General features: G+C 48.3%; 1 protein-coding gene and 1 long non-coding RNA gene across 3 annotated transcripts; one reads left to right on the top strand and one right to left on the bottom strand.

The window, feature by feature from the left end:
• Positions 1–9,365: 9,365 nt before the first annotated feature.
• On the bottom strand, positions 9,366–15,756 carry LOC122365253. 2 transcript variants are annotated; one of them, XM_043336285.1, is made up of 2 exons: positions 15,687–15,756; positions 9,366–11,815 (listed from the first exon to the last, which is right to left on the bottom strand). In XM_043336285.1, the coding sequence occupies exon 2, from the start codon at positions 11,676–11,678 to the stop codon at positions 10,149–10,151; it is 1,530 nt and encodes a 509-aa protein (XP_043192220.1). In that variant the 5' UTR covers positions 11,679–11,815; positions 15,687–15,756; the 3' UTR covers positions 9,366–10,148. The 2 variants fall into 2 exon arrangements, with proteins under 2 accessions (XP_043192220.1, XP_043192221.1); XM_043336286.1 differs by lacking the exon at positions 15,687–15,756 and adding an exon at positions 13,114–13,205.
• LOC122365256 lies at positions 13,926–14,707 on the top strand. Its single transcript, XR_006253711.1, has 2 exons — positions 13,926–14,111; positions 14,458–14,707. It is a non-coding gene; the product is annotated as an uncharacterized LOC122365256 (long non-coding RNA).
• Positions 15,757–16,279: the final 523 nt, after the last annotated feature.

The following is a 16,279-nucleotide window of genomic DNA, read 5'->3' as shown; positions in this document are numbered from 1 at the left end:
GTGTCACTACCTTACCTATAGCGATGACGTCAAGACTACGTTTCTGCCCGACTCCAACGTCAACGTGCAAACTTCACTGATGGTCGGGACTTTTCCGCAATACACCCACCGCTTGTGAAATGACACGAGTGGAGGTAAGCAGCCACGGGCTACCGACGGCCCAATATAGATCTCTGAGTATAAATAGCAACGTCCCGATGAACTTCGAGGCAAATGCTGAGGAGCCTTTATTTAGCTGAGCTTAAGTTAGCTCCTCAAACTATATACAAGTATGGATAAATAAATAAATCTATGAGCTCATGAGAATACCATGTCCATCGTCCACCGTGTGCTCTTGCTTTTTTATTCATTTTATCATAGATCACATCTTTATCTAATACAACGCTTAAAATTAAAGCAAGCTCGTAACCAATTTGACGGCAATGTCGCCTTTATAAATTGGAAGAATGTCCAGTAGTTCGCAAATGGTATTGCCATGCGCTACCGGCGGCTAGTTTTGTTCTCTTTGTGACAGTTATATAATAAAAATCCCTGCGGTGCCCATTGTCGCCGTTGCCAGGACCGTACCACCCTGTCGGCATTTTCTGGCGCACGTAGCGGCCGCGCTTTGGTCCCTTTAGAAGCGGTCGACGGGCCCGGCTGCGGCCAACCGTCCGGGTCCCCGTGTGCTGAGCCCTTACCCTCACTGAGCGACGTCAGCATGGTCAAATTGGGCGGACGGCGGACCGCAGAGACCGCAACCGGCCCAGCCGCCGATCAAATGGAGAGTTTTACACACTCTGCGCCGAACGCAGTTCGGGTGCCGTGAATTAAAAAGGCTGTGCTAGTATGTGTAAAAAAATGCGTTATGTGGCCAAGTGATCGTGAGTTGTCAAAATATGCGTGTGTTGAGTGACCGATTCCAATGTATCGCCTAAAATGTCGGTTCCGTCATCCTTCGATGCCGGTAATGCCTTTGAAGTTAATGATTTAGCAAGTCATCAATTATATTTGTAGGCTCCGCACTTTGCTTTGAGAAGTAATGCTCGTAATAAATCTCAAATATGTATGCGTAATTTTCGCTCGAACAAGCGCGAGCATTGCGTGGATTACACGCCCAGTCACCGCCGTGGGGTGGCCCGCACATGCACAAAGTACATTACCGACATGGGCCTTAAATACCTATGTCGTTTGGCATTGTGCTGGTGACAATAAAAGGTCACCACGCACTGAAAGCAGACTTGTACCATATCACTTATGATAATCCATTAGCTGTAAGCACTGGCGTCATTTGATGGCTTCGGTGGCGGTCACAGAATCACAAGCAATACCACCAGGTCACCCACACGAGAACCAATATTGGCAGCGATCAATGTATCGCTAGGATCTGTGGCTTCGCCCACTGTACGACATTGCAACTGATATTACGAAAGTGCCCACATCCTCACGGGGAGAGGTAAAGAGGACGGGAGTGGGCGGGTAGAGCGGAGGAGAGGCTCACCGGTAGCACTCTGCATAAGTAAGGCTCCCACGTCGTCTTCAATGCCCCGGTCACGCGGAGATCAGTAGTGCGCGAGCATCACCGAAACTAACACAATCCGCTCCAGACACCGGCGTCGACACTGGTTGGTGCTGAAGTGCTGTCGAAGGGAATCGGACTTCAGTCGACATGCAGATGAACCGCGGAGACGGGCACAATGCTCTCAGTGGATTGGAAATGACGAGGCCGTAGTGCGGGTAGACTTCTGATATCTTACACGGTGGGATTATTATATAACTTATTTTTTTAATGTAGCGATACAGGGATTAATTTGAAAGACTTTGTTAAAAAGTGCGGCCACCTGCTTATGGTATTTGTTTTTAGGCAAATAAGTGATAGGCGAATAGTCCTCAGTGTCAGCAGCAGCGCCGGCATCAGGGGCCCGGCCTAGTGTTAAGAAATTCTGGGGGCATCATCTTCCTTCGACTAAGCCTCTTAGACATCTACTGAGGCATTCATATAACGGGCTGCGAACTTTGACCCAAAACGGCCAATATTCTTGGCGTAATTCTTCCGAAATGCTTATTAGCAGCCACAATTCCCCGCATGAAACATTAATAGCGACACCATCGGAAGTGCGAGATTAGCAGGCGACGTTCCCCATCTCACAATTAGGAGCTGTCTCGGCCCAGGAGATAGCTAGCTGCTCTCTGGCACCGATACATTTAGCTTGATAATTGATGGCATGCCCTGAGACACGAAAATGTCGCGCTCCTAGACACCAGATAGATCGTTATCTTATCAAAATATTTTATTTTTGTTATTGAACTCATGCTTCTATGGATGCTGGAGAGTAAAATTCCAACTCAAGTTCTAAGAAGAAGTCATTTACAAGTAAACGTTACGCAAGGACCAGAAGGTCGAAGCGATGGTGTGCCACAGCGCCGGTGTGTAGTGCGGAACAGTCTACCTCAAAGGCAACGTCCGTGAGTATAGTTAGCGTGTAACAGTCTGCCTCAAAAGAAGCGTCTGCATGTAGTGCGGGACAGTCTACCTCAAAGGCAGCACCCACGAGAAGTGCGGCATATTCTACCTCGAATGCGAGAGAAACGGGCAGAGGACGGTTAAAGCGAAAACGCCTATTGGATCGTTGAACACGTATTCATTTGGCAATATACTGAACTTTATGCCACAATGAAATTCAATGGACTAATTATTAGCCATGGAACTGCATAAGGTGTTTATGGTTCTGACTTCTGAGACGGATGAAAAAATCTACAACAATGAAACTTTGATTGAATTCTTATTACAGAGATGGATATTAATCAGTTATAATCTTGTCAGAAGTTTTTAATTGGTAGGCGTCTTTGAAGAGTTAAGCCGAACATCTTTTTGAACGCCTAAACTATTCATACTGGTGGTTAATTCATGATCGTATTTTGCTGATGCATGCCTTACCAAAATAAGCATTTATTACGGAGCGAGCGAAGCGAGCGGAGTCTCATACTGAATTAAGGGAAAATCCTGAGTATGAGCGGCCGGCCGGCCGGCCGGCCGGCCGTGGGGACGCTCTTCAAAAGCTAATATCTTAGGAACGGGACATCCGATTGACAAGCGGTCTTCTTTACTGAATGTCACTTGGACGTAAAAGTTCTGTGGTGTGATGGCCATCATGCGTTCTTGCCAACCACCGCACGTGGCGCGTGGTAAAGTTGGACATTTTTTAAGAACCCCCAAAATTGCAACCTCAATAACGGCACAACGGTTGGGCCGATTTGGATTGAGTTGAAACTCGGTACACAGTTAGGTCTCCATCAGATAATTCATCTGCATGTGTTAAGGTTGGGGTGCTACAGCACGTGCGCACGTGCAGGGGGCGCTCCCAGATCTCGAGAACGGCTGGGCCGATTGCGCTCAAATTTGGTACACGGTTGGGGACCAGTTAGTAGGGTGCCGTGCAAAAGTCAGTTTGGACCCCGCTTGCACGTGCGCACGTGCAGTGTGCCGCTTCCAGATCTCGAGAACGGCTAGGCCGATTGCGCTGAAATTTGGCACATCGCTAAAGACCGGTTAGTAGGGTGCAGTGCACAAGTTAGTTGGAGGTACCCCCTCGCAATTTCGCACGTGCAAGGCCCATCCTCTCGCTCGCTCCGTTGGTCGCCCAAAAGGCGTTTTACTGGTGATTACGGAGCGAGCGAAGCGAGCGGAGTCTTACGTAGAATAACGGAAATTTCTGAGTATGAGCGGCCGGCCGGCCCGGCCGGCCGTGGTCACGATTCTGCGACGCTTATATCTCAGCAACCACTTGACCAATTTACATGCGGTAATCTTTGTAGGGTAGCTTCATTCCTTCTACCAAGTATTGGACGATTCCCGATGCATGTGGGTGACCCCTTATGCACGTGCCACGTGCAAAACGAAGAGGTGTCACTTTTGTAATTGTTGCAATATCTCGGTAACTACTGGGCCGATTGCGCAAGTTGGCATGTACATAGGTAGGCACCCACTAGGCAATGCATATCCATGTGCCAGAGTTGGAGCGCTGCTGCACGTGCGCATGTGCAGGGGTCGTTTCCAGATCTCGAGAACGGCTGGACCGATTGCGCTCAAATTTGGTACACGGTTACGGAGCAGTTAGTAGGGTGCCGTGCACAAGTCAGTTGGGACCCATTTTGCACGTGCGCACGTGCAGGGTGCCGCTTCCAGATCTTGAGAACGGCTGGGCCGATTGTGCTCAAATTTGGCACATCGCTAGAGACCGGTTAGTAGGGTGCCGTGCACAAGTCAGTTGGAGGTACCCCCTCGCAATTTCGCACGTGCAAGGCCCACCCTCTCGCTCGCTCCGTTAGTCGCCCCAAAAGGCGTTATACTGGTTACTACATAGTTTATTCTACAAAACAGATACAGGTTAAAAGAAAATAAACAAGCAAATAAGGGCGAGTGTCAAAATAATAAAAAAGCCTACATGAAACGCGACACAATCAGTGAAGTGTCAGAAGCTCTGCACGTAGGTATCTCGCCAACTGGTGGAGCACCCGGCAGCGACAGCGGCCCAAATAGCACCGCTCCGCTGGCGCTCAATAGCCACAGGTGAGAGACTGAGAGCAGTCGTTACTGACAGAACGGCCGGATATACCGGGCTCGACCCGGCTCAAATAGCCCGCTGAACAATGGACGAGGTATGATTGAAGACGGGATTTCGCCGTATATTGTGGAGAAAAAGATAGCGCGGAGTTCGGAACGCCTTATGGTTCCCAGGTGGGGCGTCATACCAGACGCCCACCCAGAATTCGATATCTCATTTAAATAGTGCACTGCGAATACATACCTATGCAAAATACCTACCCCCATTTAACAGCGGAAAACATATACATCATTTAACAAAATTAAAATATTGCATCAGCATACCCCTTGCGTATGCAAAAGCAGGATGGCCACCCTCAGTTCGTGCTGTCGAAGGCTGCCGAACTTGAACATGTGGGAGAACATCGCGAATTCTTTCATCTCGGCGCCTAACAGGCACAGCCGAGCGTAGCACCCGCTGCTGTCGGCTCTAACTCGCACATGAGATAGCGTCCGAAAACGTCGCCGCTGCGTCGTACGTCAGCTGCGCTCGTTATATCTGATGTAAGTCGCCTCGGACGCGCCACAACTGTCGCCACCCGTCACACTAGGACAACATCCAGCCGCCGCGGCTGTCGACACATCTAAATTGTGCCGTAGAAAACAAAGACAGACACTTGCCGCGGCGATTAACGAGACTGGCGCGCCACAATGAGTTGTGGATGGCGCGTTTGTGTTATGTTGGGTCAACAACAGATAGCGTGACGGGGAGCAGAAATAGTTCTTGAATGGTCGCCGTGCAGAGCGCTCCGGCAGTCTTTGTTCTGCTTCAGCGTGCCTGTTGTCGATCTGAGTCATAGCTCGTACTTTGAGGCGTCCATTCCGAGACTCGCACAAAATCCACATAGGTTTAACTTCAATATCTCATGCAAAAAGAAAACTACAAGACACCCCAAAACATAGCGACCATCTCGGTTTTCACAAAGCAATCCAGAGCAGTCCGGCTTCTAGTTCTATCTCTTTAGTCTGCAGACTGCGCCTCCCCTATTGCGCATTTTGCGCTGCCCATTGGACAATAAGCGCGCTCTCTGTGCGGTCCATCTAGCGCAGAACGCGCTGTCTAGCCGTCTCTGCGCTCGCTGTTTGTGCGATTGCACGCTGCACTCCTGTCAAGTGTGTCAACACTTGCAGTCATCAGAGAAATTGGTAAGTTGAAAGTTCAGTTTGGGCCTGTCAACATGCAATGACGCATAAATGAAAAACACTAGGAGACACATCATCGTATCATCCGTCCGTGCAAAGGTCCGTTTGTCAATCCTCCAATCCTTCCTTCGACCGTGCATCCGCCAAAATCCCCGTCCGTCCGTTCGTCCGTCTGTCCGCGGTCACTCCAATTGTCTGTCTGGGAAAAATTATTTCAGTCTGTCCGTCCGTCCATCGGATCCGTTTGTCTGTCCGCTCGTCCACCAAAATGTCCATTGGACTGTCCGTTCGTCTGTCCGCGGCCATTTTTTTTCCAACCGTCCGTCCGTCCAAACTCCCGTCCGTCCGCCCGTATGTCGGTCAGTCGGTCCGTCCCAACTGTCCAGCGAGGCTAATTGGCCGGCTGAAATAATCCTCCGTCGTGCCACGGCTTAAGCGGCCATTAAGGAGTTTGTCCGGCCTGGCGGCCAGTCCAAATAGCAAAATTAGCTGCCTGAATAGCCGCGCCCGGAGCCACAAAGTGAGCCCAGTGACGAGTAACAGGCAGCACGGGTCGCCAGGAGACGCGTCTTGGAGGCGAGTTACCTGGCTGGGGACGGAGCGGGGAGGGGTGGGGTTACCACCGAGGGGAGAGGAGAGAATGAACGCTGGGCAGCCGCGAGAGCATCAGGCAGTGGTCATGTCAGCCGGCTGGAGGCCAGACAAACAGTTAAATACAGGAACTTACGTTAAAAAAATAACAGATCAAAGAACGAAAAAAACGGCACCTATATTTTGATCAGTAGTATGAAATGTAGCTATTAGTTGATTTACGTGTATTTCTTTTGCAAGCCCGCAAACGGCAAAGCTACGCATTTTCATGTAAATACGTCGCACGAAACAATCACAGAATCGCACATGAGTTTATCCAATAATGATTCCATTAATTTCAAATGCTTTGGTAGGTGATTTATCTTTTTCTTCGGTGTTGTTTTATCGGAGTGTCTATCTGGGCTTTAGGCGTCAATGGACGATACGCCCGCCCTTGGTGTTCGTTATTTCGATCTGCTGAACGCCGAGTGTGCTCCCTAACGATGTCAGCCTCTTCAGGTGACTTCACCGTGCATCCGCCGCGGCCGACTCCGCGCCTCTCCGTCCCATTATCTCCTCGATACGGAGCGCTGCCCCGCAGCCCTGTACGGCTCGGTGGTAACAGGCTGCGTCATAAAAGACGTTTTTGCATATTGACGTGGGGTACGGTCACCAAATAGCTCAAGATGTGTGTACTTATCGGCTCTTGAGTGGAGTCAGTAGCCATTCGGGGAGGGATTTGATGTTTCCTCCAGAGACCCACGAAGACACCATTTCATGAAGCAGATCATCCGTCACCGTAATCACAGTTAAAGAGACATTTTTAAGGGCCAGGTAGATGACTAACCCTTCCTCACCAAAGCAATGCAAAGCAAAATAGCATGATGTCCACTGTACAGGTATATTTAGGAGGTAATGATCGAGAGCGGCAGCGCACCTGGGTTTGTAAGAACAACACAAGCTTCGGTGGCGAGATGGTCGCCATTTTTGCAGCACCTGCATTCAAAGTCGCGCACAAATGAGGACCGGCAGGGGGCCTTTGATCCAGCTCGACAAATTACAATAGAACAAAGCCGCCGGGGGCGCACAAAATAACCTGCGTCAGCAGCCCGCTCCTAAAAGGTCCCGGAAAATGGGCCGAGCCGTGGGTAAAAATAATGCGAATAAAGCTCTGGGGCATAAAGATGAAGGGACCGTAGCAAAGGCAGTAGGCTACGTCCCGGCAGTCGGCAAGTTCGAGAGGGTAATGAGTATATGTAATGAGGATGTAATGAGGAGACGGGTTCCCACTACTAAAATATAGAGGCATTAAACTGAATAATAAATTCGAACCAGTTTGTTTCACTACATGAATAACAATTATCATGTTTTATTCTACATGTACCCGAAGCAAAACAAACGTTGCAACAAACGCGCCGCCTAAGGCATTCATGACCCGTCCTTTCCGAAATGAGTTTAATAAGCGGCCCCCAATGCGAGTAGGGTGCGGATCCTGAGAGGGCCTCTCTTCAATAGGTATGTTACACCTGAATGACAAAAAAAAAAAAACACCATTTGGAACCAAAACATTTATTACTCACTGTCTTGAATGGAAACTTGACTAAACAGAACTTCACATTCGCTATTCGAAGGCTCAATCGTCCCACGACCCTCTATGTACACCACCGCATACGAGTACATCTCTGGTCTATACGTATTTCCGACGACAGCTGCGTCCTCTGCTCAGGCACCTCGTTCGGTCTAGCTACATCAGAGGCGCTAGTGTCGGAAGACATTGCCACCACTTGAGTAAGTAAATGTTACTCTGGCATCAGTAATACTATTCACAGCTGTGCCTGAAAGGCAAATTGTACTTCTTTCCTCTCCATTTATCCACGGGCGCGGGATCCAGTTCTCCGATTCTCCACCCATTTCATTCATCACACTCTCCTGGGGTGGGCGCGCCGCACAGCAGTCATGGCTGCTGTGCGGCCATGGCTATGCGGCCACGAAAATAGTGTTTGTTTTGACCGACATCAAAGACTTTTCCAGATATACGCATGCGTGCACATTTGTGCACGCATGCGTATATCTGGAAAAGTCTTTGATGTCGGTTAAAAGGAGCACTATTTTCGTGTTCCGGAGGTCAAGGAACATCATTCCTGTGATTTTGATCTATAGTTGGTATATATAGTTGGTATATGTTGGTATATGTAGAATATTGGTTGAGCATCCGTCAAAACGACACAGAAAAAAGCAAATGGAGTATACTTCTCGAAAGTCGTGTATTTTCTGCCCAGTTAAGTACCACACTGCACACTATATACAGCTACATTACTTCGCAGTCAGGTCACCTGGTCAATCGGATGTATAAATGCCACAAAAGAACTCCCCTTTGGTTTACGGTGCTTACTTTACCTCGGCTTACTAGCTTTTACAGCAAGGCACACTACGCATGGAAAGACAACGCTGCATGATAGAAAATCGCACATCACTGCGACCGAGATCATCTTTGTACCAGCTTTGAAACATTGTTGATAAATGCTGCTCTGTAGGACGTATGCATGAACATCTTGTTCAAAAGCATTATCATAATTCTGCATCACCCTAAGCATACTTTGCTGAAAGCACTTTTAGTGAAAGCTATCGCACTGACCAAACAAATCGAGCTCAGCAATCTTGCCACAGCATCTCCGATCACCATCGATAAAGAAACTATTTCACGATTCAAGAAGTCCAAAAACATTGAGCGCTAGCCATTGATGGCTAGATACCAAAGCTCGCCTTACGTTACAGCCAGCTCACACTTAACACCATCAAGCACGCTACACAAAAATACGAGTACAAACATCTATCCGGAGAATCTTCTCTCCAGATGTAAGCACTCTAGAAAGCTCTTGGAAAGTAAATACCCGTATAAGGAACCTGAGTCGCCATATCAACTTACAAAAGCTATTGGCTCTGGAATAAATAGCTGACCTGGCGCCACTTCTTGTAGCCATAGACACCCAGTATGTAGAAACACACTTGATTACTAAATACAGGATACACATGCGAGAGTTTTCGTCTTATTCCGTTTTTTTTCTCTCTCTCTTTCCAAATATTACACTTTTGGAATGCTAGATTGGTTAAAAAAAAGATTGGTAATCAAAAGCAACGACTCATCGTATATATAGGATACAAATTGGCAGACTGAGGTTGTCTTTAGGTATGTCTGGTAGCAATGACGGATCCATAAAGGCGGTCTCGCACGCTGGGGGGGGGGGGGGGGGGGGGCATACCCCTGAAAACTCCTGATTCCAAAGACCCTTCGGAATTTGATTTCTCATGGCTCATGGGTTGCTGTGCAGTGTGATGTAAACCTTTTCCTATGTTGTTTAGTTTTCTTTTCTTTTCTAGAAAAAAAACGACAAATTTTCATCGATTTCGGGCGCTGCGAGGGGTAAATTTGCCCCAAACGTCCCTTGGATCCGCCAGTGTCAGGAAGAGAAAAACGTGACGCGAAAAGTGTTAAATCATTATTTAAAAAATAACACGGAATTTGTAATGAGGACAAACGATAACGAAATGATATCGATCAAATATATAAAAAGAAGTGATGCCAAGTAAAAAAAAAAAAAACGAATAAAACGTAAAACTCTCGCTGTCAAACATGTACAACTCTACAAAGGTGCAAAGTATAAAACCAAAGGAGATAAATACAAGGAGGAACGTACTTCTGTTTCGTTGAACCACAGTACTGGTTCAGCTCCGTCTGGGCTTGCTGTTCGCTTCATCAGCGTAGGGGTAGCGGGGTGACCACTGCCAACGCAGGCCTGGCTGCCCCCTACTGCCTTCCCGGTAGCCCAGAGAAGCCTCCGACCTCCCGGAAGTCTCACAGCGGAATGAACTCGACATCGTTGGGGTTGTAGGAGCCCTCCGTAAGGTAGAACCCGACGTTATCGCGGCGCGGCTCGCCCAGCCGGTGCGACAGAACCTCAGTCAGGGTCTTCAGTGACAGCGTTTCGTCGGACGTCGGCTTGCGGTCCAGCTTCACGTGCACCATCTTCAGCATGGGCGCCTGTCGGGCGCCTATACCGAGCGCCGCCAGGGCACCGATCGGGTTGATCGACACGGCCAGCACTCGGCAGAAGCGCAGCTCGGGCAGCTCCGGCAGCGCGGCGGCCAGCTTCCGCAGCTGACACTTGGAGACGGCTTCGTAGATGGAGAGCACCTGCAGCTCCTTCAGCTGCGGCAGGTAGTCGAGGAACGCGTCCATCTCGTGCGGCCGCTCCAGCGCCGAGCCGTGGCCGTGCACGATCGTCAGCCGCTGCAGCTGGTGCAGCTCGCTGGCCGCGAACAGACTGAGCAGGCTGCGCGACACAGAGAGCGAGCGCAGCGGGCCCGACGGCTCGCACGCCTCCTTGATCCGGCGCGGCACGCCCCTCCTGCAGCCGGAGAGCACCAAGCCGTACACGCGCTCCTGGCGCCGCATCTCCTCCGGTTCATCCGGCACAACTGCCACCACGGGGAGGGGTGCCGGCGGCTGCGGCCGCGGCCGCGGCTGCATGGGAATCCGTGCGTCGCAGGCGCCCGAGCCGACCAGTCGCAAGTTGTTGAGCCGCTCGACCAGCGAGGCCTGCTCGCCGCGACCCCAGTCGGAGGAGCCGTTGGTGATGAGCACCTCGATCGGGCAGCTGCGGCGCACCAGGAGTCTCAGCAGGCTGCGGGCGCGCTTCTGCAGCTCCTCCTCGCCGGAGAACAGGCCGGTGATGCGCAGCTGACAGCGCACCCGCCGCTGCGACTGCTTCTTCAGGAACCAGTCCAGCTTCACGGTGGCCGCCTCCAGCTCACGGGTCTCGTGGTCGGCAGACACGGCCAGGCCCACCGACAGCGAGAACGGCTCTTTGATGTGGCATCCCTCCTCGGCGTCGGTGCGGTTGATCTCGAAGAGCGCGTCCAGGATGGGCTCCAGCTCGGGTAGCGTCACCATGCCGTAGTAGGTCATGTCGAGGTGGCGGAGTTGGCCCGGCCGATCGCTCAGCGTCATCTCCAGGAAGCGGGCGCTGATGAAGCCCACGGAAAGCGGAGAGCCGCCCAGTTGGCCGGGGCGCGGCGAAAACGACGGCCGGCCCATGCTGACAGACAGCAGCTGCGGCAGCACGTTCTCCACCTCCATCGACAGGGCGTGGTCCGAGAGGAGGCGCTCGCGGCAGCACAGGTCGCCCAGCGCCAGCGTCTTCTTGGGCCAGGTGTTGAGCGCGACCCGCACGGCTGTCACCTTGCCGCTCATGATAACGCGGCGCGTGATCTGCGCGCGCAGCTCTACAGAGACCACCTGCTGCAGGGCGGCCTTGACGTAGTTGGAGTGGACCAGCAGCGACGTGATGCACTCATGCTCGAGAGAGGGTAGCTGGTAAGGCATTGTGCCGGTGGTTGTGGTGACAAAGGAACAAACTGGACAAAGGAAGATGCTCAGAAAGAGAGGTTGGTGAGGGGCATTACAGGATGGTTAACAAGGATTCAGAGAAATTCAGCAAGAGTCAGCAGCCCCATGGTCACCTGAAATCAAAATGAGCGATATCAAAATCATGAACAGTATCTTAGAATAGGGCTGTGATCACAAGCCCCTGAGCAAGATACTCCTTCACTGGTGAAATATTGTCATGTATAAGCATCCTAACTGCCAGGAACAAATTTAATACATGCTTCCATTTTGAAGTCAGTTGGCAGGCACAGCACTAGACCCTGGAGAGGAGCCTGGGTTGACAGTCATACACCCAATAAATGAAAGTCTTGGCATTAATGGTCTGCAGTTGGTGGAGGACTTCCCATTTTAGTTGGTTAGCTGAGTGGGACCATTGCACTGTTAGTTTGTGAGACATCTTTAGGTTTGGCAACCAAATTCTCCCAATTCAACCCAGAATTGTCTGATCTGACAGTAAGGGCTGGGTTTCCTGAAAAGCTAGTGCTAAGTGTAAGGCAATGTACTATGTAGTTGGTTTGTGGTTTCATGATTGCTTCATCCAGCTTTTTTTGCATGCACCCCATGGCCATCCATAACCACTACTTCAGCCATCCAAATCTAATTTCTTTAGAAACTAATTTCTCTTGCATATAACTGGTTGAATGAGTTCAAGATACCTACCAACACAATTTGAAGTTTGAACTGTATTCAAAACTTTAACCTAAGCCTACCATCACCAGACACATTGTAATTTCCTTGCCAAGTTTGCTATCCTGATCCTAGGATGAACCCATGGAAACTGCTGTGAAACTGACCCATAACCCAACAGTGACACTTTGATTTGACACTCCCTGGGTTGAAATTAATATCATTATCACGAAACGGGTATAACCAACCAGCCTCAATCACAATAGCCAACAAGTAACAAGGTCTCGGGATGTGAGGTCATCCAATAAAATAGCCCTTGTTACTAGCTGATGCAGGGTATTGTTGAATGTTAGATATTGCTGATTTTTTTTTTTGAATTGGTATTGGGCACATTCTTATTTTATAACCAGCCCCAATATTTTCATGTTTGATAGGTATACCTTGAATAAAAAACACTATACCTGTATATTATATGACAAATAATAGATGTCAATAAAACGATGAATGTCCATAAAATAGATAAAAGAAGTGATAAATGTCTATAAAAAAGAAATAAATAAGTAATAAAAATCAGCTCTTTCTTAATTCCTTTACAGCAATGAACCCAGAAAGGATGGTGACACATGTTTGAAGCTTGCAAGGAGAACCGGCGCAAGAACGTCACCGGCCATGATAGGGTACCTAAGCTTTTGCATTTTTCTTTTTCTTTTGCAGGTCACACACAATATAACAAAATACTAATTACCATAAATTCATTTACAAACAATCTGCGATCAGCATGGCTAAACCAAGGCTAAAACTTGGCTAAAACAATGGCAAACTGGCTGGCGGCGCTCACTGAAGATCAAAAACCCCTCAGGCTGAGGGCACCGGTAGCTCTCCCAGGTGAAAAAATCTTACAAGATCTTACAAGAATCTTCTCGATCTTGCAAGATCTTATATGATTCTGAGGACAGTCTTGCAAGACCTAGGGAATCTTGTACAAGACTGCCCCAATCTTGCAAGAGTCTTGTAAGAATGCGGTGGTTTCCTTGCAAGAATCTTTCTTGCAAGATTCTGGCAAGTCTGTTGGTTACTTGTAAGATTTTTTTTTTAACAGCTCGCTGATCGGTCATGACCATTGATAAGCCTCATACATAAGCATGAGGAGTACCTTGGGAGAAATGCCTCGCCCCGGTGCGTTGATAAGTTGGACTGGACATTTCTTCTCAATCTGCAACCTACCGGGACTTATTCACCTCTGTCCTCAGGACGTCACATCTCATTATTAGAACTGGCGGGACATCAACATTCGAATGTTGTTGTCAACATTGTCCCGATATATAGGGAATTACGAATTGTGAATTGATCCCTATAAAAGAATCGATTTACTTCATAACTCCCAAATCCCTTCATAACATTCTCAGCTTACTTTGACGCATTACTGTACTGTATTATTCGGGGACAAGCGTGCATTTGTGCGCAGTGGTGATCTTTTAGACTGTACCGACTGGAATTTAGCGACCACTGACCGTTTTAGAGACCGTACGGTCGGCGGCGGGCGTCCCCTCCCAGTCCCGATCCTCGCCTGAGGCGAAGGCCGGAGACGCCGCAGAGGGGAGCGCGCGTCGCGCGCACCCCCCTCCGCCGCATTCCATCCGTCCCATTCACTGCCCGCTCGCGATGTGCGCACGGCTGACGGGGGTGTCGAGTGTGTGCCGTGCGGTGTTGGTGTCGTCTGCCGTCTCCTCTTCCGACCTGAAGGTAAGGTTCTGCCATGCTGTATTGCTGTGTAACAATATTCTCAATATTTGCAGCATTACAGAAAAAAGTCTCGAAACGTTCACTCAAAAATAGCTGATCGCCTGTCATTCTTTTGCATGCGACAAAGGGAATAGTGCTGACGGTAACGTCATACGGTGAAACTGGCCCCAGGGATGGTAGATACGTAAGGATTATTTATTCTTATTTATTTAAATTACTTATTTAATTACTTATTTAATTGAAAATGAGCCCCATCAATTCTAGTTTTTGACTGATAGGTACTGGCTCACCTTTTCACATCTGGCTTTGGATATTACCTGATTATATAAATGACATTTCATTTCAGCATTCGAGAATCTCGGCTCACCAATAATATGCGATGCAAGGCTCGACGGACGACATCCTCGCTCAAGATGTGTACGAGTATAGCTGGATGCAGACGGAAAGGCGGCCTCGACAATGGTGACATGACGTGACATCAACGGTGTGATGGTGTGATGTGACTGTGACGTGTGGATGACTCGAAAAGTAAAGGGCTGTTGATATGTGTTCTCAGCTATACATTTTTTATGAATACATATTGATTTTGACGTTTACACTGGCATATTATCCATTTCACTTTGCGGATTTCGTACACATGGGTCTTGACATATATACAATCGAAACAATATCTTAGGGCAACGATGTGTCTGGAAGTCTTGCACAAGGCTTGCAAGTCTTCGATAAGACTTCCAAGTCTTGCTGAAGATTTGTCAGAGTCTTAGCAAGCCTTGTAGAAGGTTTGCCAGAGTCTGGTACAAAACTTGTTGAAGTCTTGTACAATATACTCTTGCAACAGTCTGGTAAGACTCTAGCAAAAGCTTTGTACAAGACATGCAAGAGTCTTGTACAAGACTCTTGCAAGATTCTTATACAGTACACGTAAGAGTCTTACAAGACTCTTGCAAGAGCCTTGTGCAAGACATGCAAGAATCTTGTACCAGACCAGCAAGATTCTTTATAAGAATCTTGTATAAGATGTGCAAGATTCTTCTAAAAGATTTGCAAGAATCTTGCACCAGACTTGCAAGATTCTTGCACAAGATTTATAAGAATCTTGTATAAGATGTGCAAGATTCTTGTAAAAGATTTACAAGAATCTTGCACCAGACTTGCAAGATTCTTGCACAAGATTTATAAGAATCTTGTATAAGATGTGCAAGATTCTTGTAAAAGATTTACAAGAATCTTGTACCAGACTTGCAAGATTCTTGCACAAGATTTATAAGAATCTTGTATAAGATGTGCAAGATTCTTGTAAAAGATTTACAAGAATCTTGTACAAGACATGCAAGATTCATACACAATGTCTTACAAGAAAGTGGGCCAATTTCTTGCAAGATTGTCTTGCATAATAATGCCTGACAATCTTGTAAGATTTTTTCACCTGGGCTGCTAGCGTGAGCTCTTGCCTCTTCTCCACGCAAAGCAGGGACCACGGCTGAAAACGATTGGTTATGATCGATATGATGAAACAGACAATAGCAAGTTACAAAAAGATTTACAAAAATAAATCGGACGATCACTATCACTTACCTTCCAACAGCCTCACTGGCCTTGCCTCACGCTTTGTCCCGACTCCCCGCGTGTGCGCTTTGTTTACAATGTTTACAATTTTTATGTCGCTGCCGCGCCATGAAGGGGTCAAACTGAGTGTTAAAATGTGACTACCAAATAGAAACTCTGGCATCACATACGTTGAATTGTGCAGGATTTTGACATTTCCAGAAGCCAGCGCGACAGCCTTACGAGGTTAATTGTAGCCAGTTTAGAGCCATCTGGAACCGATACAGAGTCTTTAAAGCCAATATCATCCCTCACGCCGGCATGGAGCCTGAGCCAAGACACGGCCAATATATAACCTAAGCGCATCGGATACGATACGATACGAGCGTAATACAACACTCGAATGCACCTAACTAGTTCATGCCGTATTCGATGCTTTCAATAATATAAAAAAAGAACTTTCAGTAATCACTCAGAGCCCTCGTATTCCTCTTACTTTGCTGGGCCCGTATGAAAAGGCGGGATGTGCTCATAGTTTCCAGCAAAATTATTCCGAAACGAATGATTGTTACGTTACGCGTTCCGTTCCAATGAAGGACAGGCCAGACATTTTCTGACCCCAT

This window comes from Amphibalanus amphitrite, unplaced genomic scaffold (assembly GCF_019059575.1).
Source record: "Amphibalanus amphitrite isolate SeventyFive unplaced genomic scaffold, NRLGWU_Aamphi_draft 000725F_arrow, whole genome shotgun sequence".
NCBI lineage: Eukaryota > Metazoa > Arthropoda > Thecostraca > Balanomorpha > Balanidae > Amphibalanus > Amphibalanus amphitrite.
Note: the sequence above shows the minus strand (reverse complement) of the source record. Positions and strands in the feature narration are given on the sequence as shown.

Bases quoted from the DNA above. Each gene is read 5' to 3' on its own strand.
- LOC122365253 (XM_043336285.1), bottom strand. From the start codon at position 11,678: ATGCCTTACCAGCTACCCTCTCTCGAGCATGAGTGCATCACGTCGCTG.